At 41.1% G+C, this 24695-nt stretch overlaps 1 protein-coding gene across 2 annotated transcripts in view; it reads left to right on the plus strand.

The window, feature by feature from the left end:
- The window catches only part of CFAP61 (cilia and flagella associated protein 61), a 277336-nt gene that overhangs the window by 10215 nt on the left and 242426 nt on the right, over positions 1–24695 (plus strand). For both annotated transcript variants that reach the window (XM_055306706.1, XM_055306700.1), the window contains exons 3-7: positions 6350–6500; positions 8722–8798; positions 9639–9706; positions 9934–10060; positions 24525–24657. In XM_055306706.1, coding sequence (XP_055162681.1) covers positions 6350–6500; positions 8722–8798; positions 9639–9706; positions 9934–10060; positions 24525–24657 — 556 coding nt within the window. The remainder of the gene's footprint in view (positions 1–6349; positions 6501–8721; positions 8799–9638; positions 9707–9933; positions 10061–24524; positions 24658–24695) is intronic.

The following is a 24695-nucleotide window of genomic DNA, read 5'->3' on the forward strand; positions in this document are numbered from 1 at the left end:
AGAAATCCACAGCTAAGCACATCATAATGAAACAGCAAAATGCCAAAGCTGAAGAGAGGATCTGAAAAATAATTGGAAAAGGCAAGTTGCCTACAAACAGCTGAAGATTAAACTAGTAATGATTTCTCAGTAGTAACTATGGAAGCCAGAGATAGTAGAATGTCTTCAATATTAGAGAGAAAATAGCACCACATTAAAATTGTGTACCCAGGGAAACAGGTTGTTGGTTTTTTTTTTTTTTAAGATTTTATTTATTTATTCATGAGAGACAGAGAGAGAGAGAGAGAGAGAGGCAGAGACACAGGCAGAGGGAGAAGCAGGCTCCATGCAGGGAGCCCGACATGGGACTGGATCCCAGGTCTCCAGGATCATGCCCTGGGCCGAAGGTAGGCGCTAAACCACTGAGCCACCTGGGCTGCCCGGGAAACAGGTTTTTAATATCTAGGGGAAAATGAATGCATTTTCAGACAAATAAAAACTGAGCTTATCAATAAACCAGGGAATAAAGGGAATTCCCCAGAATGTACTCTTGGCAGAAGGAAGAATATCTCATCTGAAAAGCCAAGATACAAGAAAGTGAACAAATATATGCATAAATAAGTTGGTAGGTCTAAGAAAAAAATCAAACTTGCATAAAGAAGTAATGATAATGACTTATATAGATACTAAATATAAATAGTAAGATATAAGATATAAATATAATAAGTTAGGTAAAATACAGATCCAAAACAGATAAATTGGCAAGTGTGCAATTAGAATGAAAATACTCTTAAAAGTATTATTCAAGAGGAAGACAGTACTCAAAGGAACACCCCTCCCTCCCAGGAACCACATATCCAAGCCTATTATGGGGTACATTATTAAATCTTACTGAAAGACATCAAGAAAGACCTAAATAAATGAAGAGGTATACCATGTTTTGGATAGGAATAGTTAATAACATAAGTCAATTCTCCTCCAATCAATATCCTAATAGGATTATTATTGAAGTTGATAATATGGGTGTGAATTTATACGAGGGGGCAAAGAGCCAGAGCAATTTGAAAGAAGAAAAATAAGGTGGGGAGATTTGCCCAACTAAAGACTCATAGATATAGTAATCAGGACAAGGAATTAGAGATCGCAGAAAGAGATCCACACATTTATGAAAACTTGATGACCACAGTAGTAGGGAAATGGTACTGGGACAATTTGTTAGCCATGTGGACAATAGAATAAATGTAAAGACCAACCTCCTGTCTTCCAAAAAAAACAAAACAAAACAAAAACCCCCCAAAACCCCCCCAAAAATGATTCTGGTGAATTTATGCTTTAAGTGTACAAAACAGCTAACATTGTTGATGGAATCTCCTAGATTCCAAATTCATTTCTAGCTTCCTGATGGATGTCACCCCTTGGCTACCTAGTAGGTGCTTCCCACCCAGCACCATAATCACCTGCCTTCAAACTACTCTGTCCATACTTTCCCCATCTGAGTAACTCCAGCAATTCCAGCCTTTCACTTACTTGGACCCAAAACCCTGGTGTCACCTTGACTCTTGCTCTTACTTCCTATACCAGCAGAGTTGTCAGCTCCACCTTCAGAATCCAGAACCTGGCTGCTGCTTTCCACTTGACTTCTGCTGAGCTGAGTTGTGAGGCACCGGCGTTCTCACTTGAGTATTTCAACATCCCCTCTCTGGTCTTTGCTTCCACCTTGGCATCAACCCTTGCTCATCACCCCTCTCCCGCCCCCTTTCCTCACTGCCCCAGCAAATTATTCTCAACATAATAGCCAAAGTGACACTGTTCACACCAACTGGATCCTGTTGTGCTCTGCTCAAAACCTTCCACTGGTTTGCCATGTGCTTGCCATGATCTGGTGTAGAGCCCACCCTTTTCCTTTTTGATCTCACCATCCTTGAGCTCCACTGAGTTCTTTAATTTTTCCTGGAACACCCCAGGCATATGTGTGCCTCATCTTACAGTTACAGAGGAGTTTCCATCACACCTCAAACACTACCTTCTCTTGGAAGAGCACCTGCACACACCTGCAAGCTTCATCTTCTTCCCTGTGTTTTTCTTCACAGCACTTGTCCCCATCTGACATTCTGTGCATTTTAGTTGGTTTTTTTGTTGTTGTGTTTTGTTTTGTTTTGAAAATTGGCCTGTCTCTATTCACTAGAACATCAGCTCCATGAAGGCAGGGATTTTTGCCTTTTCCCTGCTGTGTCCCTGGAGCCTAGAAAAAAGATTGGCACTTGGTATGTATTCAGTAAATGTTTGTTGCATTAATGAATAAATTCACCACTAGCCATGTGATTTTGCAAAACCTCCCTAAGCCTTAGCATCCTCCTCTGTGAGATGGACGATTGTCCCTAATTTACAGGCTGAGTGGGACAGTGAGAATAGTTGTTAAATACAAGGCCATGCTTAGCTCCTAGGAGGTGCTCATAGCTATTCTCCTTTCCTCTGGTTCTGCCTTTAAGGGAGCAAGCACTAGGGTCAGATAGAGGCAAGCTTTTCTATTCTCCCTCCCTTCCTTTCTTATCAGCTAGGCAGTCATAGAACAGGATGAAGCACTGCTTTATCAGTACTATGGAATTTTCTTGCATATATATCATTAAAACAACAATCTGCAGAACATGGCACAAAGGGAGACATGATTGCCTCTGAGAAGGAAAAGCAAGTGGCAGGGGGCCACTGTATACTGTAATTTACTACAGTAATAAATTTCTGCATGTAAATAAACTATAAGCCCCCAGCTCAGTAGCAAATGTGCACGTCTAACTTGCCCCTCCTGGGGTGAAAGTGGATCATAGCTGGCCTGAGCAGGAGGGTATGTGATTGTCCTGTCCATGTGATCACCAGTGATCCATGTGATCAGTTGCCAATGGCCCATCCTTTTAGGGGGTATTCAGACCATAGCATGTGGGATGGGGGTGAACTTACAACTGGGGCCTTTCTACAGATTTTTTTTCAAAAACATTCCACAGAGTTGTGTTTCCAAATCCTATACACAGCCACATACTAATTACCTGAAAGTTCTTGACAGCCAGTTGTTTCTGAAGATGAGCTTCACACTGCTGCTGGGTCTTGGAGTGGCTGTCAGGGTAGCTCAAATCCACATGTCTAATGTGTTTATGTGTTTTCTGAATTGACAGATATGAAAAGCATAGCTTATGCCATGTGGGAGTAGAGTAGTGAAAGGCTTTTTTAAAAAATTAATGTTGAAATGGGATCCTAATAACTAAAAAGGTTGTGACCTACTTTAGGAGCCAGCATATCTTCAGAAGTAAAAAGTAAATTTACATTTTCATCAGTGTCCTGGAGCTCCCCAGATAGCTGGTACTCAGCCCATGCAGCCTTTCGTTTTTCATACCAGGTAACTCCCATTCCCTTGGCAGGCCAACCCCAAGGCTTAGAGACCCATTTTACAAGCATTTCTAAATTTGATGGTTTCTTTCCTAGTTTTATTGAGTTTCATTAAATTACCTGCCAGCTCAGTCACAGATGTAGGAATGAATACAACTGACCTCACCTGAAAACCCTGCTAAATGGTAGGGGAGAAAATGAGCAGATTGGGCATAGCAGATGAGTGGGGAAAGAGCCAAAAGAATTGGCCACATCGAGTGCACATGTCACAGTGCAAAGGGCTGGGAGGGGGAAGGAAACCATGACAGGCTCTGGGAACACCCAGATCTGTGTCATTTGTGCTGCTTAATAAAGCAGAAAATGGGGATGCTGTTTCACCAAGATTTCCATCAAGTTCAGTTAAATAAAAGGAGTTTTGGCTAAAGGAAAATTCACTAAACCAAGTGAACAAATTAGACATTACTTTAATGAAAAGAACTGTGATTTTGCTTGCTGGATAATATCCTTGAGCTTTAATGTATTTTGTGTGAATATTTTGTGTGAATTTTGTATTTGGGGTGTGTGTGTATTTTTTTATTTGACTTATTCCAAAGAATAATTCTAAACCCAGCTTTTAAAAATAAGCCTCTCCCATTACCTTTTTCCTTCTCTCTCTTCTTTTCCCCTACAATGATTTTTATCTGTCCCAAAGAGGACTCATGTTAATAGGTAATAAGAAGTGGAAATTATACATACAAAAGGATAATGCTATAAAAGTTACTTTCTTGCACTCAGCCATTTGGAAATTGAAGTGCATTTTCCCATTGAAACGATGTTACTCATGGCTGGCTTCCCAGGCCAACCCACAAAAGCCTATTTAATCTATAATGTCTGTGTGGTATAGTACTGTGCTAATTGTACTATGGAACCCAACCACCACCCTGTTTTCCCATGGATAAATGTGTTTCAAGTTCAAATTGGGTTTCCAGGAACACATTTCCCTTGTTTCCCTGAGGGGATGGTAGCTGCCTTGGCCCAGCTCTTGCACGTTTCCTCCTCCTCCATCACCACCATCATCGCCGGGTCCTGTGCTCTGGGCATTTTCTCATCTGAATTAGAGTGAGGGCTATCTGTGAAGCAGTAAGTCATGGCTGTGGGAGCCTGGGGCAGAGGAGCCCAGAGGACCAGGAGCAGGAGGGAACCACTCCAAGAGTGTTAAGAGGGGCAGGGCTTTGGTGAAGCACACTGGAGAGGTTGTGGGGCTGCATCCTTTTGCTAATTAGCCCCCTATGTGGATAGTGTATTCTTGGGACCTGAGGGCAGTCCACTATTTTCTTTCCATGATAGCCAGCACTAGGGCAGGGGCCTTGGGGTAGGTGCACCCAGAGGAAGTCCTCTATGGCTGAAGAGTGGATCTCCTGTGAGAGGAGACAGTGGCTGTAGGTGCTGAGATTGATGTCCCTAGCATGATGTTTCCCCAAAGTGCCTATACTTCTGTTGGTACCCAAGGTGATTTGTCTAGATACACGCAAGAATAAGTTTTGTTCTAAATGTGTGTCTTGATTTTTTTATGGTTATCTTCAAAACAAGGTATACTGCTTTTCCATTTATGATGTTAGAAGTTCCTATGGAAATGGTCTTCTCCAAGCCAAAAGTGAACTAATTTGAAGAAAAAAATGAAGCACAGGAAGTGCCCGTGTATGAGAGACTGCTTTTTGGTGAACGGCTCTAGTAAGGTGGTATGCTGTCAAGTGGGGAGAAAAAGCAGACTACAACATATGGGTTATGTGATGCCATGTTGAAAAACTTACAAAGTACATTTCATTGTATAATTACTCTCAAAATTAAGGGGTAAATCTGGTGAGTTAGACACCAAAATATCAACGCTGGTTACCTATGGAAGTGGTACGGAGGATGACTTTTCTAATTAGTTTTTCTCTTCTTGTGACTACTTTCTGGTTTCGATTGCAGTCACAATTGTTACTTTAATGATGAAAATATAACTGGAGAGCATCTAGAACTTTCTCTCTGTGCTTTCCATTACCTTTTCTCCTCCTTCAGTTACATGCTATCTTTGTCCCCTTACTAAGGAATAAACTTTGTTTTTTTGAAAGGACATTTCAGTCTTTTTTTTTTTCTCCAAATTAAGATACCAGTAGATCTTACCCAGCTGAAAAAATGAAAACTGCATCTCAATTTATATACAAATGGTTCTCTATCCAGTAAACTATAGACTGTCTCTGAGTCAGAGTTCTTGCTGTCACCCCAGACAGCATGACAGGGTAGCATTTGAAAGTTGCCTTTGGGAAAAAAAAAGGTTCTCCTTTGGGACAACCACCAGAATAAGAATTGGAAGACCTGCTTCTCCACCCTTGTCTCTTTTAGCTTGCTGGGTTGCCTTAGCTTAAGCCAGACCCCTGAGGGTCTTCATCCTGCAGGTGGATCAGCTGATAGATACTCACATCCCATAAGAATCCATCAGCCCAGGAGGCATGGGCTCAAGGTTTGCAGAAATTGGTTAGGATAGCTGACAGAGGTGAGGCTAAATTTTCGGCTTTTTTGCTTTGCATAGCTGACCAACTCATCCCAATTTGCTCAGGACTTGTATCCCCAATGGCTCCATGTCCTGGGGACCTTCTCAGAATCAGGTAAACAGGAACAGTTGGCCACTCTAACTTTACATGTTTAAGCCAACACAGTGGAATTGACAAGGTGCAAAGTATAGGGAAAATTATAGCCAATCTCTAAGGGAAGGGTATTGGACACTTCATGTAAACACAACGTCTTTCTAATGAAATGTAATTTTCAATAAAAATTTAATTGGTAGCCCCAGATGTCCTGAAAGATGTGCTCTCAAAGTTGCTGCCACATTTTCCCCCTCTTCTAGAGGTTTCATTATGCAGCGGTAAGTTTCAGTAACTAGGCTGCAATAACCAAAGGAGGGGATAAAAGTAACATCACCTCATCTACCTTTTGGTAATCTTTGTCATGTGTGCAGTTTTAATCATTTCCACAGGGAAAAGGCAAACCTTGCTGTTACCCTCTGCAATGACAAAGAGGAGATCATGGCCCAGGCTACCTTTGTGGACTATCCCAACTGGAATGTCTCCAATCAGGACAACTGGTTATCCGTGTTCCAGGAACTTGACAGTGAAATCCCATGCACAGTAAGCAATTACACACAATTCTTATTAGAACAGCCTTAATTTTGAAAGGAAGTCCTACGTTTGCACATATGTCTTTTCAGTTTTGAGGCGGAGCAGTTCAAAACTCAAAACAGAAAGTGACATCGTGACAGTTAGAAACAAAGTTAGCTGTTGGAGAGGAAAGGTGAATCTAAGAGCAAGAGGCTGGAGGGGATGCACAAGGGAAGATAATAGATGAGTCAGCTGACAATGACAAGTCTGTGGCAAGACATAGGTCACACCTTTGCAGATCTAGGAGGGAGCGAGGGTCAAATGTGTGCTTCCCAGTTCTTCACACTGTACCCCCACTGTCCAAAGTCTTTTTTAAATTTGTTTTACATTGAAATATACCTGACATGCAATTTTACATTAGTTTCAGGTGTACAACAGAGCGATTGGACAGCTCTGTGTTATGCTATGCTCATGTCAAGTGTAGCTAGCACCTGTCACTTTACAATGCAATACCATTGACTATATTACCTATGCTGAAATGTTCATCCCTGTAACTTACTCATTCTGTAACTGGAAGCCTGCACCTCCTACTCCCCTGTACCTCTTTTGCCCATCTACCCCCCACACCAGCTAGTATGGCTGGTGAACATACTAGCCATCACCGTATGTTCTCTGTATTTATGGATATGTTTCTGGTTTTTTTTTTTTCATTTGTTTGCTTGTTTGTGTTTTAGATTCCACACATAAGTGAAATCATTTGGTATTTGTCTTTCTCTACCTGACTTATTTCACTTAGTATAATACCTTCTAGGTCCTTTTATGTTGTCACAAATGGCAAAATCTCATTTTTTATGGCTGAGTAATATTTCATTGTGTGTGTATGTACATAGTATATATGTATATGTATATATATTCTATCCTTCCATCAGTCAGTGGAAATTTAGGCTCAGTGTCTGAAGTCTTTGATATGCTGGGAGGGCACCAGACTTTACACCTTTGCCCCTGTAACAATGATAATAGATTTTTGTCTATTATCAGATTCTTGTCTCTGTAATTTTCAAGGTGTACTCTTGGAGTCTGGCTCATTTGATGTCTTCTAGATGTGAGCACATTACAACCTGTTGGCAGCTGGACTTGGTATCTGGTGTCAAATCTGAGCTTTCTCTGCCCTCAGCCTGCCAGAGCCAGGCCCGCATATGGCCCCAGTTCTGTAGAGAGCGCCCCAGTTCTGTAGAGAGCTAGAAGCCAGGTCTGTGGGTAGCATGCTTGTCTATCAGTGGAATTCAAGACTGTGTCCCCAGAACCCTAGGGAATGCCAATTGTGTGAATGAGGAAGTTCACCCCTGCCATGTACACATGTATGTGCACACACATACAGGCCCACGTGCACCCCAACATGTTATCCAGCATTTTTAAAAAAATATTTATTTATTTATTCATGAGAGACAGAGAGAGGAGGAGAGAGAGAGAGAGAGAGAGAGAGAGAGGCAGAGACACAGGTAGAGGGAGAAGCAGGCTCCATGCAGGGAGCCTGACGTGGGACTCAATCCCGGGTCTCCAGGATCCCACCCTGGACTGAAGGCGGCACTAAACCGCTGAGCCACCGGGCCTGCCCACAAATCTCTTTAAAAACTGGAAAGATTTAACCTAAAGTCACGTTTGCGTCTTGCTACTATGAGTTTCCAGCTTTCAGGTTTTCTGGATCCCAAGAGTAATATTTGATTCTGACTCTGGGAATGTTGAACAAAACAAGCCATTGGATTCATAACATGGCATCTGCCTTCCATCCTTCAAATTCATAAGAGAATCTTTTTCTTGTGTCACTTGAATAGAGCAGCAGCTGCTGACTCAAGAGCCCTGGGGAATGGGTGATTGTCTTTCACTTGGCATAGACACCCCCGAGGACAAGACTACTGAGTTAATAATCGATTTCATTCCCCTGCAGGCACTTCCCTGCCCAGAGCCCCATTCGCAAGGGCAGAAAGAAGGGCTGGATGCATTGGATTCATTTACAGTGCCTGTTTCCTTGAATAATTCTAGGCTAGGAGGACAGAAGGGAGCAAATGGAGTCAGTGAGATTGCTTGAAAGCTGCCTGAGTGTCTCATCACTTTAGGCATAGAGTATCACCCCCCAAAAATGGGCATCTCTGAGCCTGTGGCCACCCCCAAATCCTTCTCCCACCTCCCATCCTGCTCTGATACGGCCGAAATGCTGACTCAGCCTTCAATCGTGTTTTCTTTCCTTGTGCAGCCTCTGAACACATTGTTCATGCACCTCTTTGTGGCCGTGGATGAGTATTCTGTTGGCTGCTGCAGAGAGATTATTCGGTGAGTGGCTGGGGTCTTGCAGATGGTGACGTCAGGGGGCTGGCCGGCAGTCCCATAGACAAAATGCATTAATGCCAAAATGACACGAAAGAGATTATGTGCAAAAGGACTATGTCCTTTCAAAAGACGTGAAATTCTTTGAAATGTTTAATTTGTTTGTAACCTATGGCTGTATTAGAGCATCTATGTTGAACAGCAGTAATATTTCTGAAAGAAAATCTATTTCTTTAAGCACTCCCTTCAACACACATCTTTAATTACCATCATTTGAGGCAAACAGGTAGTGCAGTCATTTCAAAAAAATGCATTTGGGCTGGAAGAGTAAAGCGTCATAGGTTTGGATGTTTCTAAAAATAGTTTTCCTCAATCTTACCTTTAGAAATGTCTATTAACCTGACAGACTGCAGAAGCATCCTGAACAATATGGTGTGTCGAAATATGATCAGGCAGGCTGCTGGGTGATGTCTGACAGCCTGCACAGACATTTGGGGGTGGTGGCCTCAGCTTTCAAGTCACTTTGTAATGTCACACCAGACCATCCAGATGCCAGGTCAAAGGTTAATGTCAGTAGAAATATGGTGTGCCACATGAATATGGCACTGTTTATTCTCTGTACCTCCATGGAACAGACAGAAAAGAGTCCTTTTGGAATTTAAGGAGTAGAGAAGGAAAAGAAATTGCCTTGAAGATGTTCTTGCCTTTGCAGGCAAGGAGTAAAGGAGCTCATGTGGATTTATGATTATCTGATGTTTTTAGTGAAGGCATTTTTCTCAAAACAGGGCCAGCTAATGGGATTTCTTTGTTATTAACACCTGTCCTACTGTCTCTTCCCCTTGCCAGGACCGTGTATAAGGCAGTGCCAGAACTGCACTTCATATTTCTCATAGTGCCATCCTACATGAGCTTAGGTAAGGTCTATGCAACTACCTCCCCAGCTGCCAATGTAGGAAATTCATGTTTAAAATGGTGCTTGGGGAATGGGAATAAGCATGACTTCCAGGTCCTAAATGCATCATGTGCCTGTTTGATCAGAACAATTAAAATACAATTTAGGATGGAAGCTACATTTTGTTCTGAAGTCCTAAAGTCATTCCTTGGTAAAATGAGACCCCATTTCTTTGTCTCTGTGATTTAGGCTCAACTCTCATAACTGTGTTTGAGCAAGTGGGAAACATTCCAAGTCTGATGTATGATGAGGACTTTGCTGTGCATATATGTCACAGGCATCGCCATTACCCTCAGCTGCACATCCGCAATGCCAGGTAAAGCTAGAGCTGTGTCTTTTCCTATCTAAGTTTTACCTGGACAGTTACCTTACAAAGAGTTGCAAATTACCAGTTCTTAAGGTGGGTGATTATAGCTTGGATTAAATTGTTTTATAATACCCATAAATATTACTTCATTTGGAGATGTTTACAGTTTCCCTTACTGACATAACTTACAGGACTAAATATCTAATGAGACTCATTTGGTGCTGTGTGGCCAGCAAAGTTGTGCATTTACTACTTACACGTTTCTGAACACACACAATCCTTGGCCCCACACTGGGTGAAATAACTTTCAAATAAACTTAAAAATGAATCTGCCTATTTAGTTTTCCTAATAAAGCCCACCTATTTTCTGACAGTCAGTGAGTCAGGAGCCTATTGACCCCAAAGAGGAGTTTTGGAAATTGAAGGTCTTTACCATCAGTGGGCCCAGTGACATGCCCCAAAGTTCAGCAGCCTTAAGGAAATGGCTGTGGCAGATTCTATTTTCCAAAAATGGCGGCAGCACCATCTTCCATCCTGCAAGCTGTCCTAAAGGTGATCTTGGGAGACCATGGTGCTGGAGAGGCCACATGTTGGCCCTGACGTCAAGCCCTAGCATGGCTCCCACTGACAGCATCGACTGCCAGCTATGTGAATGAGCCATTGTGGACGTCCAGCCAAGGAGAGTCCCCCCAATATCTGGAGCCCAGCTGACATGTAAATGCAGCCCCAGGAGAGACCCCAAGCGAGGACTGACCAACTCAGTCCTCCCAGACTTCTGACTCACAAAACTGTGAGCAAAATAAAAGAGCTTTTTGAAATAAAAGTGCATATGAAGTCATTTCACAAGGGTGGTTGCTTAGTCTTATCATTGGAGAAGAAACTGTGTCTTGGGTAAACTGTTGCCCTGAATGCTGGTTTTCTTTAGAAAGTATTAAATTTAGAGTGCCTGGGTGGCTCAGTTAGTTAAGGGTCTGCCTTTGGCTCAGGTCATGATCCCAGGGTCCTGAGATCGAGTCCCCCATCGGGTTCCCTCCTCCTTGGGGAACCTGCTTCTCCCTCTCCCTCTGCCTGCAGCTCTCCCTGGTTGTGTTCTCTCTCTGTCAAATAAACAAATAAAATCTTTTAAAATAATAAATAAATGGATTAATTAATTAATTAATTAATTAAATTTAAGTTTTTAAAAAGTGCCAGGCACGTAGTATTATGGCATAATTGTTAAGAATTTACTATGACAGCATCAGATCTAGATACTGATCTTAATTTGACTACTCACCAGATGGGTTAATTTAAAAAAGGAACTTGACCTATTCAGGCCTCATTTTCTCCCTGTCAGTGGGTGTCACGGTATTGTCTGCTACATGGAATCATTGCAATGATTGGATGAGCTGATGGACGTACTAAGTACTTAACATACTTTCACTCACATGTAAATGCCCAAGGAAATGAAATGATTAAGATTAAGTTAAATAGGGAAGACACACCCAGCTACAATAAAGTATAATGCTGGATGGCTTAGGAAAAGAAAGGACAGAGAAGGATGAAGACAGCTTCATACAAAATCTCTGTGCCTTCTTCCACACCCAAATCTAAATATCCATCAACAAGTAAATGTTTTTTATATTTACAAACTGGTGCATCTATGCAGTGGATACTTCTCATCAATGAAACATGATGAGCTTCTTGTAGACACAGTAGGGCCAATCAATCACTTCATGCTGAGTGAAAGAAGGCTGACAGAGAAACAAAGACCGTAGACTATTGACTCCTCTTGTGTGATGTGCAAATGGCTGATCTGTAGAGATAGAGAACAGATGAATAGTTGCCTCTGGTTGAGGGAAGAGTGAGACTGGGAGGAACACAATGGAATTCTGGGGCAATGGCAGTGCTCTGTGTATTGATTGAGGGTAATGCAGTTGCCCAAACTCACCCAACTTAATACCTGTGCATTCTACTATATGTTACTATACCTCAACTTAAAAAAAATAATTTAAAATAAGGCTTCACAGAGAAGGTAGCCTCTGAATCCAGTTAGAAATGAAGAGCCAGAGTTTAACCAGGGGGACAAACTGGGCAAAGGTGGAGGCAGGAAAGCACCTGGAATGTCTATTACCAGGCAGTAGGCAGGTGTCGTTACTGTTCAAGGTGTGGGAAGGAAGAGCAGGCCACTGGATAGCAAAGGAAGAATTATAGTGAGAAGGCTTAATCCTGAGCCAGCAGGGAGCTCTGACGAAGAGGCATGATATGGGCTGTGTGTGAAAGATAACTAATTTCATATGGTTAGTGCTTATAACGGAGGAATACAGAACAGTCTGGCCAAGAAATGATCCTAGCTGGAATTCAGGCAGTGACAAGTCAGGAATCCAGTTGGGACCAGTGCAAGGATGCAAAGAAATGTTTGATGGGGAAAGTGCAGTTTAGTTGCCAGCTGGATGGAGAAGTTGAAGGATAAGAATGTATAAATGGTGACTCAGATTTTCAAATATGGGGGATGGTGGGTTCATTAGCTGGGAGTGGAAATAATAGCATTAGATGGACAGGTGGGAGGTGGAAATACAGGTCCTCTCATGAGTGAGGAGGTCATGAAAATAAAGGAGATTGTCTAGTTGAAAAGGAGATTTTAAAGTGAAAACGCAGAGGCCTGGGGCAGAATCTTGAAAGGTGAAGATGAGCTATTAAAGATAATAAGGAAGAAAAGTAGAAGAGAGGGCAAGGAATCTTATAGAAGTCTGACTCTTAAGGTGACAAATAATGCAGGGAAATCAAATAATTTGAGTGCAAATAAGAGGTCTTTGGATTTAGAAATTTAAAGAGATACAGATGAGTTGAATAAAATTGATGAACTTCTAGCCAAACTGACCAAGGAAAAAGGCGGATGAGTGATATCAGAAATGAAAGAGGTGATGTCACCACAGATCTGACAAGTGTAAAAGGATAAGGGCTCTACAACAGCTCTGTAATTTCAACAATTTAGATGAAATGGGCCAATTCCTTGAGAAACACAATCTGCCAAACTCATTTAAGAAAAAAAAAAATTGGGGATCCCTGGGTGGCTCAGCCGTTTAGCACCTGCCTTTGGCCCGGGGCACGATCCTGGAGTCCCAGGATCAAGTACCGCATCGGGTTCCTGGCATGGAGCCTGCTTCTCCCTCCTACTGTGTCTCTGCCTCTCTCTCTCTCTCTCTCTATCTATGATAAATAAATAAATAAATAAATAAATAAATAAATAAATAAATAAATAAATAAATAAATAAATAAATAAATCTTAAAAAAAAAAAGGAAAAAAATTATGGGGACACCTGGATGCCTTGGTTGAGTGCTTTTAGCTCAGGGCATGATCCCGATCTGGGGACTGAGTCCCACCTTGGGTTTCTGTGAGGAGGCTGCTTCTCCCTCTGCCTATGTCTCTGCCTCTCTCTCTGTGTCTCATGAATAAATTTTAAAAAGAATTTTTTAAAAAGAAAAAGTATTTTTTTGAAAAAAAATTATATTGGAAAATTCTGTATCCATTAAATAAAAGTTGTATGAACTTTAGGTAAGAAGAAGGGTGGCTCCCTGCCTTGGCACTGGCATATCCAACCCTAACCCTGCCCCATTCTACTCTTCTTCTCTTCTTTTTCTCTGAACTCTGTCTTCCCAGGACCTGGGCTTCATCTTTCTCTCAATCTCATGTGTTTGGCTTCTCTGTGCCAACAGTGGCCACTTAGTCACTAGTGCCCTACCTTCAGCCCCTTGGTTTGGGGTCTGGTCTTGTCCCTCCTTGAAGAGCCGCAGAGTTCGGTTTGGGGAATCCCATTGCAGTGAGCTGAATAAATGAGAGGTAAGGGTGTGAAAGCAAGGGGATATCAATTGCTCTTTAGGGAAGTTTGGTGATGAAGAGAAGCAAAGAGAAGGAGGCTGCTGTTGAACATTATGCAAACAATGTAAAGTGATTTCATTTTTACTTTCTACATAGAATATTTACCTTGCATTCTGAGATCCAGAGACCACATGTCTAAAAAAAGATTGCCAAGGAGTAAAATAAATTGATACAAATTATCTACCCAATTTAGGATAGGAGAGAAGAAAATTCTTCGTAGAAACCTGTTTTTCTTTTTTAAATTCATAGCTAAATACATTATAATTCTCTTTATAAAGCCCTTTTGGTCATGATATAAATGTGAATACAAGCCAAATGCATAAAGGAATTCTGTGAGTGAAATATTTTTTAAATAATCTTTTTAATTGATTCTCTCATACCTTTCAATTTCTCCTTCCTGATTTATGAAGTTTCTCTTGTTAGTATCAGCACAGGAAAATAGGTCCTCCTACCCTTCAGGAAATTACATTCTTTTTTTTTTTTTTTAAGTGTTCGATTTAAAAAAAAAGATTTTTATTTATTCATTCATGAGAGACACAAAGAGAGAGGCAGAAACACATACAGAGGGAGAAGCAGGCTCCATGCAGGGAGCCTGACATGGGACTCAATCCCGGGACTCCAGGATCACAACCTGGGCCAAAAGTGGGCGCTAAACCACTGGGCCACCCAGGGATCCCTGGAACTTACATTCTTTAGAGAAGTTTCATTGTAAAAGCGTTCACAAGTAGGCAGGGCTTTTTTTTATTATGTTAGCAGAAATTTACATAAATTAATTGCTTAGGATCTTGTAAGTAGTCTAATAATTGCTGAACTTTTGCTTCATTTCATTTAAAAATCTCTCATTTTATTCTGCCATTTGCTAATTAGCTTGGGGAATGGGTTCACTTACTAAAATGAATTATATTCTCAAATTAGAACAATTTTTAAAGTAAAACTACTTATTGCATTCTTCTATGTGAGTATGTAACTATACACACATGTGCAAGTATGTTTGTATCTTCTCCCTGTCTATATATAGAAATGATCATGGGTTCTGTTAATTACATTTTTCATTTAATATAACAGTTCATCATCTTTCCGGATCAGTTTTATTCATTTTAATGGATGCATATTTCAACATGTAGCTCTAATATCCATTTAATATTCCTTATTTATGAAAATTTGTCCTCATTTTTTTTATATAACAAGTAGTACTGTAGGAAACAGACTTGCACATTTATGTTCAGGTACTCATGTGTTTTTTGTTTTTTTTCCTGAAGTATAGGTACCAGAAGTGGAATTTCTGGGTAGGAGTGTACTAAATACTAAGATTTAAAAATAGATGCTATTAAATTATTCAACCAAAATATTCATAACAATTTGTATTCTAATCAATGGAGTCTAGTGTCCTTATACCTTAACCAAGGCTAGATGTTTTCAGTTGTTAAAACTGTTTCTAGTCCGTTAGGTCAAGCCAATATCTTGTTATTTAATTGCATTTATCTCAATATTTGTGGGTTTGAGTGCCATTTTACAGGTTTTGTTTGAAATAAAATGATTGAATTTAAAATAATTTCAAATTTAAAAATTATCTGGATGGCTGATTAAATGTGTATGTACAAAGTAGACAATTAGAGGGGTAGAGAGGAACAGCATGTGAGGGAGGGACATTTCTGAAAGTATTTTCTTGACTTTTTTCTTTTTTTATCACTAGGTCACTAGTCTATTATAAAAGGATGTAAGTCAGGAACAGTCAGATGTGGGAGGTACACAAGGCAAGGTGTGGGGAAAGGGAACAGAGCTTCCATACCTTCTCCAGGTGGGCCACTCTCCTCAAATCTCCATACGTTCACCAACACAGAAGCTCCATATTTTCTTAAAGTGTATAGGCAGTATACCAAATATGGACCTTGGCAATTGTCATTTTCTTGAGGAATTTTAAAGCTCAAATACTTTCAGCGTACATATTTGGCAAGGTGATATTATATTATTATCTACTATTGTAATAGATAATACTGTAGAATCAATTAGAATGTATAATACAAGGATGCCTGGATGGCTCAGCGGTTAAGCGCCTGCCTTTCGTTCAAGGTGTGATCCTGGAGTCCCGGGATCGAGTCCCACATCGGGCTCCCTGTATGGAGCCTGCTTCTCCCTCTGCCTGTGTCTCTGCCCCTCTGTCTCTCTGTGTCTCTCATGAATAAATAAATAAAATCTTAAAAAAAGAGGAATGTATAATACAGAATAGAATATAGAATATAGATATTTCTATAAAACCTATTATTATAATAGAAAATTGTCTATAAATCTAATATACTGAAATTGACATGTACAGAGGCAGCATATCTAAAAATCACCTATGTCTTTTACTTTTTAGTAAGGTGACATCTTTGCTAATCTACTCACTGATGCCTCACCTGTCATTCAGGGTGTAGGTGGCTCAAGAATAGATGTAGATTGCGCCCAGCCTAGTGCTGGCTCCTAGTAAGTATGTGGCAACTGGTAGTTTTGAGTTAGTTTCTCTCCTTCTTCCTTTGCATCCCAGCCCTTCCTTCCTTTCCTCCTTTTGTCCTTGAAAACTTTAGAGGCATGGACTACAGCCTTCAAGGGGACGGGTCTGTCCCGGCCTGAACTAAACCGTCCTGATTCCTGACGCTGAGGTCTTGCTCATTCAGCCCCTGATGGTGGAATGTCCTTCTTGCCCAGCCTACAGAAAATCTGCAAGTAGCAAATCACAAGAGGCATATAGTCCTAATGGCAAGGAGATGACAGTGGGTACTAAAGACAGTTCAGCATCCAGTAGTGAATTCATGAGGGAATGGTGACGTTATAATGATTGGTGGTTTTGCTTGTTAGAAGATAAAGAGGTAAGACTCATTTTAAGAAGCCCTCTGTCCAAAATATTCACATTTGAGTTTTGACACTAGCAGGTGTAGAATTTCAGACATCTGGAAAATGCACTTAGGTAGATCCTCTCTCTTCCTTAAGGATGCAGGAAAAAAGATTTTTCAGAAGGTCAGATGATCATGGTGGTGGATCCTCTTAGGCTGCTGCTTTTCTCTTATTTCCCCCACATTGATTTTTTGACATCTGTCTCATCAGTAGTTACTTGCACTGATAATTAACAGTGAAGAACACAGTTCTTCAAACACTAGACTGGAGAAGGGTTTGGGGATGTAATTATCCTTCTCCTGTTTACCTAGCAACATTGTTCAGAACCAGGGAATTAACATTGTAATCCCCAGTCCCAGTTCTTTGATTCGCCCATGTGGAAAATTGTGCTGGAATCTGCCCATCCACTTAGACACTAATTATTGAAGTTATTGTTCTGTATTTTTTGTGATATTTGAAATAAAGCATAGCTGCTTCTGGACACACCTTTATAATCTATCGTGGGCTTGGTTCATACTCTGGTGGATTTGAGATGTTCTCAGACTGAGAAACTATTAGAATAGTCTTTCTAGGGGGTACCTACCTTTTTCAAGTCCTTCATGGGAGTGGGCGAAGACTTGCCAGATAAGGACTATGTACTGTCAGTGTAAAATAACTAAAATACTGATTTTTGCTGATAAATGTGAACCAAATTGTGTCAATATTACTGCTATGTAAAATAGGTGAAAGACAGTTGAGGGCTTTAAAACATGAGGTTTATGGTTTTTAGATACTAACTTTTTACCTCTAAAAGGAATTGTTTTTATTAAGCATTTGATAGCCTCATCCTTTTTTGGAATTTACTTAAGTTGGACTTCTGAGCAATTTCATATAAATGAATGTTCTGATGCTTAAGTTATGAGAATTCTAAAGCATTCAAAAAGGAGGAATAGCACAATTAGGGGCTTCACTGTTGCTCTTCCTGAGTTCTGGTAAGTAACCCAACCAGTAAAATCTGGTTAACAATCCACCTGGAGTGATGGTGTGCCAAGATAGATGTCTGGATCAGATCCTGGTGGTGTAAATGGCAGGGCCTCTTATTGGCCTTGAACGTGCTTTGAAGTCATTTAGGGTTTAAAATCCTCCATCATTTAAAAAAAATATGACATTTTCCAAGGAGTAGAAACTAAATGGTTCCAAAATCCATCTAAAGTTCTAAAATGCATCATGTGGTTGAGAAATGATGGATTTGATTTTCTTACAGAAGGCCACTAGAGGTCTCAAGAGATCTTGGAAAGAAAAAAGGTGCTTTGTTATATGCCTCTGAAGAAAAAGACTGACTTTAGGTTCTCCTACCTCAAGTGGAAATGGTAAACAGTGGTAAAAGTTTGGCTTAGCTCAAATACCTTGCTTTCTGTAGGACGACCACTCAATTAGATTCTTTTGTGAGTTTATTTTTCCTTCATTCACTGATTCCTTGAAGCACAGGCACATACATATACTCGGGGCGTGAAGAAATACAGAATTTATGGCATTTAAAGTAACATCAGCATCACTTTTTCAATAGTACATATTTAAGTCTAGCTAATGAAATGCAAATCCACTCTGGACGTGGAAAATCCCGTCAGACAGGAGAGGAGAGGCTGTGCCAATATTATGAAGGCAAAAGTGGCTCCCCCCTGCCACTGTCCTGCCAGTCCTTCACTTGATCTTAGCCAAAAGGCCGAGAAGTGATATGTCCTGCCAGTCCTTAAGTGTGAACGTTCCACCTGTGAGTTTGCAGTGCTTTCTGTGCTGGCAAGGAGATAATACGCATCTTCTACCCTCAAGGGAAGCTAGCCTACAGATTTTCCTCTAGGATTGTAATTATACAGAAGAGTGATCAGGATGCTGAAGCTCTGAAGCAACCCGAGGGTCTCCCTATCACCCAGAGACCGTGCCAGTCAGCTGGGAAAGTTCTGTGGGTTACAGACATCATGATGTTCCTGGAAAGCCCAGCTAACTGATATAGTGGAAATGATGAGTGTTTGTCCTACCAGGAAGCCAGGGAGAGCCCTCAGGTTCCTGTCCTCCTCCACCTTGCCTTCCCCTGGGCTTAGAGGACACCCATACCCAAATGATGTGTCCTTGAGAGGCTCTTGATTTTCTTATACTTTGGATTCTACTCCCATTTTCATCTGGTACATTTTTCAGAGTTTGATGGACATTTAGGTACCTGAGCAATCAATCAGTCTTTACAGGATGGACCTTTTGTTTCATCCAAACAAGTTAAAATAAAATATTCTGTATCCATTCACATTAGCAAGCACATTGTTGCCTCCTCCAAGCCATTTTTTGAATAGAAAAAAACAGTATCATTCCCATTGTACTTTGTGTTGATGAATTATAACCTTACATAGGCATAACCCCTGAAATACTGTGGGTCACGTGCTGGACATGTGGCTATACTGTACTGGACAAATTCACACTGAGTTACCGCTCTCCTATCCCAGAGGCAGGCAGTGCTCATTACCTCAAAATGCTCAAATTTGAACATTTTACTGGATGAATTGTTTTTAGGAGCTGAGGTGTTTTGTTTCTGTATAGCTGGACTTTGTCACATGCCATTTGAGACTCTGCAAGGCTGATGTCATACTTTTATCATTAGCACTGGGGCTGATGCAAGATCATAAATTATCGATTACCCCAAGGAATGCATTTGGCAGAACAAGTTCCACTTTATCCATTTTGGGGAAAAGCTGAAGGGAGGAACTCTTTAGAATGCCACAATTTGGATATTTTCTTGTTTTTCCAGAAGAATTAGTATTGAGAGATGATTATGGATAACTTTGTTAAGGGCCAAAGAGGCCTCATGATCAGACATATGGCCTTGGGTTTATCTGAGCCTTTGTTTCTGATTTTTATATCCATGCAGTGTTATTTTTGTTTCCATCCCATGTAGATAAAATCCCATGGAACACAGTTGATTTTAGAGTTTTCTGTATGAGAGGTGTCTTGATTCACTTAAAAGGACTAGGATGTTGAATTATCTTCCCATTACTTACAATGATCTCTATTAATATCAATGTAGAGTTTTGTTTTTGGCAGAATGTTTGAAAATGGATTTTTTGGCTTTTCTCTTTTAGAATCTTCTTTCTTTCAAACAAGTATTCAGTTCTCTTTTAATGGAGAAAAACCCCTTCCATGAGCAGCACCCTTTTGGCAAGTGGGGGAGTGGGTTCTGGAATGCAATGGGGTGTTCGAGGCTCTTGGAGCAGAGGTCCTGAGTGCTTGCGGGAGCCAGTCGCTGGGGCATTGCCAGGTGGTGTGGATGTGACAGGGGAATGTGAAGTCTCCCCACAGCAAATGCTGCTGAGGTCTTACTGCCTGCAGAGAGTGCCTTATCAGTACATTGTACCTTTCCTGCTACCCTTGTCCCTGCCTGTTAAGTAGATGAGAAACTAAGGCTTAGCATTGAAATACCTGGGCAGGTTTCTCAGTCAGTACAGGGCTGTGGGCTCTCTCCCCAGGTGGGTTCCCCTTCAGGCCACATCCCCCTAACCTGGAAAATGGGCTTAGCAGTGGCACTCCTCAGCATTGTCAGTGCCTGTGGGATACCCATATGTCCTGGGAATGTGGTAAGGGCCCTGACCATGTTGGCTGTCACTGTTGCTCCTGTGCTAGGGCCTACAGGATATGCAGATATCAAAGGTCAACAAAACCAGACTCTGGTTAGTAAGGTAGTAAGGACCAATTTTAATCAGTAATAACTATTACAAGTGGGGAAAAGCAGTCAGTGTGAACTGGAGTCAACTTTGGTTTGTACAGAGGTGACTAGACCTTTTAAAGAGAAAATGAGGGGATTGGGAGAGGGTGGGGAGAGCCACTGTAGAGTCAGGGAAGTGAAAACTTATGAGAAGTGGGAAGTGGGGGAAGTTTCTTGTGAAACCCATCTGAGTTGCTGGCTGGAGCTCATTGAAATTAGGCTCCTGCCCTCCCACAGAGCCTGGGAGACAGGGGCACTACTCTCAGGTGTTGGCTAAAATAATTAAGAAATGCTTTTGGCAGCCTTGCTTTCTCAGGAAGGCACTTCAAGAGGGGCTGGAGTCATCCTAAGCTTGTGGTCTTGAGCTCAGAGAAACTATGTGGGTATTTGTTCAAGTCTTTATAAGTCAAGGTTGAAGTCTAGCCTAGGAGAGGGGTCAGAGTGTTCTGGTTAACCTTTGTTTACAGAGAAGCACAGAACTCTGTCTGTGTCCCCAAAGAGCATATTCCTTGGTTGGGAACATGCCCTGTATCAACATTAACACAAAGGTGGGCAATAGATATCCAGTTTTGACCCCGTCATTATGGTTTCCGGGAAAGGCGCCTGGGAAGATGAGCCACTGGAGGGTGTATGTCGGGGGAAGTGAACATTGAAGGATGCAGGAATTTGGAATAAATGAGGGAGTCACAGTGCTGGGTTAGAGACAGAGGCAGAAGGAGGGAAGATGGTAAGGACCCCTTCTACGGACAATGAGTAGATCAACTTGTGTTATTGTTGGTGATAATGATAGAAAGAGGCCTTAAAAATGAGGCTAAGGGCTCTAGGCTCATCCCAGAAACAGTGGGGGCTAGCAAAAGTTTTGAGTAAGGGAGTGAGGTGAAGAAAGCAGAGTTTTAAACCAATTAGCAATAGTGGACAGAATGGGAAAGTTTATACCTATAGTGGCCAGTGGACAACTAGCGCAATGATTCATTCAAGCATCTGTAGTGATAACCTGTTCCATTCCATGCATTGATTATAAATGTTCTTCAGTTGTTCTTATTTACCATTCCTACCTAAGTGTTAGGAATATTAATAACAGTACCATGTCACACATTATTATCTCAACATTTAATTTACTGTCTTTATGACAGATGAGAAAACTATGGCACAGAGAGGTTAAGTGATTTGTCTAAGGTCACAATTATTAAATCCAGACTTTGGCATTCTGGCATCCAGCCCAGGCTTTGACCACTACACTGTATCATTTATCCTCCAATCTTTTCAAAAGAGCACTACCAGCCTTCAATGCATTTATTGTGGAGCTTTAGTATTCCCAGCCACAGATGGCCACTGGTAGCTCTCAAAGTGACTGTGTATACACAAAAATAGATGGGCAAGTAGTCAAAGACTACTTTAAAAAATTGGTGTGGCACTGAAATAGCTTGTAAAATGGCTGTGGTGTCAGAGTGCAGTCCCATCCATCCTAAAGACATTTGTATTGTCAATATATTTGTTGTATTTGATATATTTGTTTCTGGCCCTGTGTTCGAAGTGTATTTATTTATTAGTTCATCATTATTTTAATAATTCCGGTATAATGAACACACAGGGTTATATTAGTTTCAGGTGTATAATATTCAACAATTCTATACATTATTCAGTTCTGGCTCCATGTTTTGGACTCCCCACTAGAGAATCCCTCTGATGCCCTGGCATGTAGAATGAGACTGTTGGTTGGTGATGACATCAATGCCAGGTTGATAGTATAAAAAGCAAATATCCTGGTTACTTCAATAAGCACCGTCTGCAGTCTCTCCCTTCCAAAGGGACAAGAGCTTAAGAATAAGGTTCAACTTGAGGAGTTATGTTTAAGCCCCCCTGGTTGTCATCTTTTCTTTGTTTTCTTTGTTTTTTTCTTTCCTATACCATGGTTGGCTGGCTAGCTTTCTCTTTACCTCTGAGGTTTCATATAGCAGAGGCCTAGTTTTTCAAATACGTGTTTCTTCCACCAAGACACTTATTACTGATGAAAAATCAACAATCATTCCAACAGATGAGGCTTTGTCACCAGAAGTAAAGGTTTCATCTTGGAAACAGGGTAGAGAGAGTTTCATCCAAATTGCATGGAGTTGTCCAATTTAAAGTATTTAGATGTGGAGGGTAGAATGTGATAGGTTTGGGGGAATCTGATCTAGGAGTTGTGGCAGAGCTGGGTGAGTCAGCTCATGTTGTTGACCTCTGGCTGTTCAGCCAGTCTCCTCTCAGTTGTTTTGCTTGTGTTCATGCTTCTTGCTCCCCATTTTCAAAAGGAAGGTCTAAGTAATTTTTGGAAGTAAATTTTTGAAGTGCATTGTGGGCTTAGTATAATATGGGACGCTAGGGTCTAAGCTGACCTGAGTTCATAACATGGCTCTGCTGCCAACTATTTCTGTCATCTCAGGCAAAGGATTTCATCATCTCCATGAACCTTGCTCTCCTCCATCTACAGAGTGAAGATGGCAATGCCTACCTCCTGGGGTTGCTATGAGAAGTATAGCAACAGAGATTATCTGGGCAAAGCCCTGAGCTTTATATACATATGAACACTCAAATGAACCTACTATTAGTGTCAAAGAGAACATATTAGAAGATCAAATAGGATGATTAAAATGGCATAGTAATGAAGTAGGTAGAAGAAAAGATAAAAATTAGTAGCCAAATCAGAAATATTACAGAAAAACAAAAGTAGTAGAACATTTTAATAAGAAAAGTACCAGGAATTAAGTATAAGAACATCCTGGACAGGCAAAATAGAGTACTAAATATAACCAAGAGTGTATTAAAAAGAAGAAAAGAATGTTGAACACTGGAAGCAAAATGGAGTTCAAGGATCAGCATCACTGTGCTACCATAAACCTGGTTCCTGGTTCTCCCTCTCTTCCCATACTGTTTGTCAAGGTCACTGTACAGAATCCTGACAATGGAAATCTGAGGTGAATGTCTCCAAGATGGTGAGTAGAGTTTCATTATTTTTAAACCAGCATTTCCCCCTTTATGGGAAATGTAGCAATGTCTTAGGAATAAAGAGTAGACTTCTGGTCCAAGATGGCGACAAAAGAAGACCCTGAAGTCACCTCTGCCATGGACACACCAAATCAGTTGCTATTTTAAAGCAATTCCTCCTGAAGAACAGAAGACTGAATGAACAGCTTCTGAATAGCACAACAAACAATAGAGGGACCACAGAGAGAACAAACAAGGGAGGCAGAGACACAGGAATGAAGGGAACCTCCTCAGTTTAAAAGGACAACTAGAATATAAAGGAATTAACCCTAGAACCCTGCCAAGGTAACTGCTGGAACTTTCTTTGAGTCAGAAGGGCTGGCGAGCACCATGGCTTCTGTTCCCCGTCCACCTTGATAGGAATAAAGAGTACCATGGGCCAGCGTTGGGTAAATGCATAAACAAGGTTAAATGTTCTTTATGTTAAATATTCTTTATGTTACTTCTCAGTCTTTAATACATAACTGTGGCACTCCAGAAGGCACCTATACCAGGAAATTGTCTTTAGATGGTAGAATTCTTTTGGGAGGGAAGCAGGGGATGCTGAGGACAATGTTATAGAAGTAGCATTCCTTGGAACCCAATTGGAAAATACTATCCTCAGCTTTTTGTCCTTTTTCTCATGACAAATGCTGCCCTAAGTTCCATATCCAAATATACTGAATGTGTTCCCTCTGCCTGGAATCCCCACCCCCCAACCCAGGTCTCTCGACATAGCTCTCTCCCCTTCTGTTTATTCAGGTCTCAGCTCAGATGTCCATCTTTGGAGAGGTCTTCCCTCACCACTTGACCCTCTCCATCCCAGAGCACTTACCACTATTTGAAATGTTTGAAGTGATGTATTTGTTGTATTTCCATTCTGTTTCTCCTATCAGAATGCAAGTTCATGTCATGAGCATGTTGCTGTGTTCCTGGCATTTAGAATAGGCTCTGGCACATAGTAGGTGCTCCACTGAAGGAACAAACACTGAACTTAATTAAGCCTTTGCATTAAACAGGGTCGAAGATCATGATGATCTCATGCCGATATTTATGCGCCATGACACACTTCTGAAGGAAACTTATGGCGAGTACTTCCTGGCTGAACTAATAGAGGCCCAAGACAAAGAGAATCATGCTGTTGTATGTGAGGTTAGTGATTAATCTGCCTGCGGATACACTCAGTGAGA

The sequence above is a fragment of the Nyctereutes procyonoides genome, unplaced genomic scaffold (assembly GCF_905146905.1).
Source record: "Nyctereutes procyonoides isolate TBG_1078 unplaced genomic scaffold, NYPRO_anot_genome, whole genome shotgun sequence".
NCBI classification, from domain to species: domain Eukaryota; kingdom Metazoa; phylum Chordata; class Mammalia; order Carnivora; family Canidae; genus Nyctereutes; species Nyctereutes procyonoides.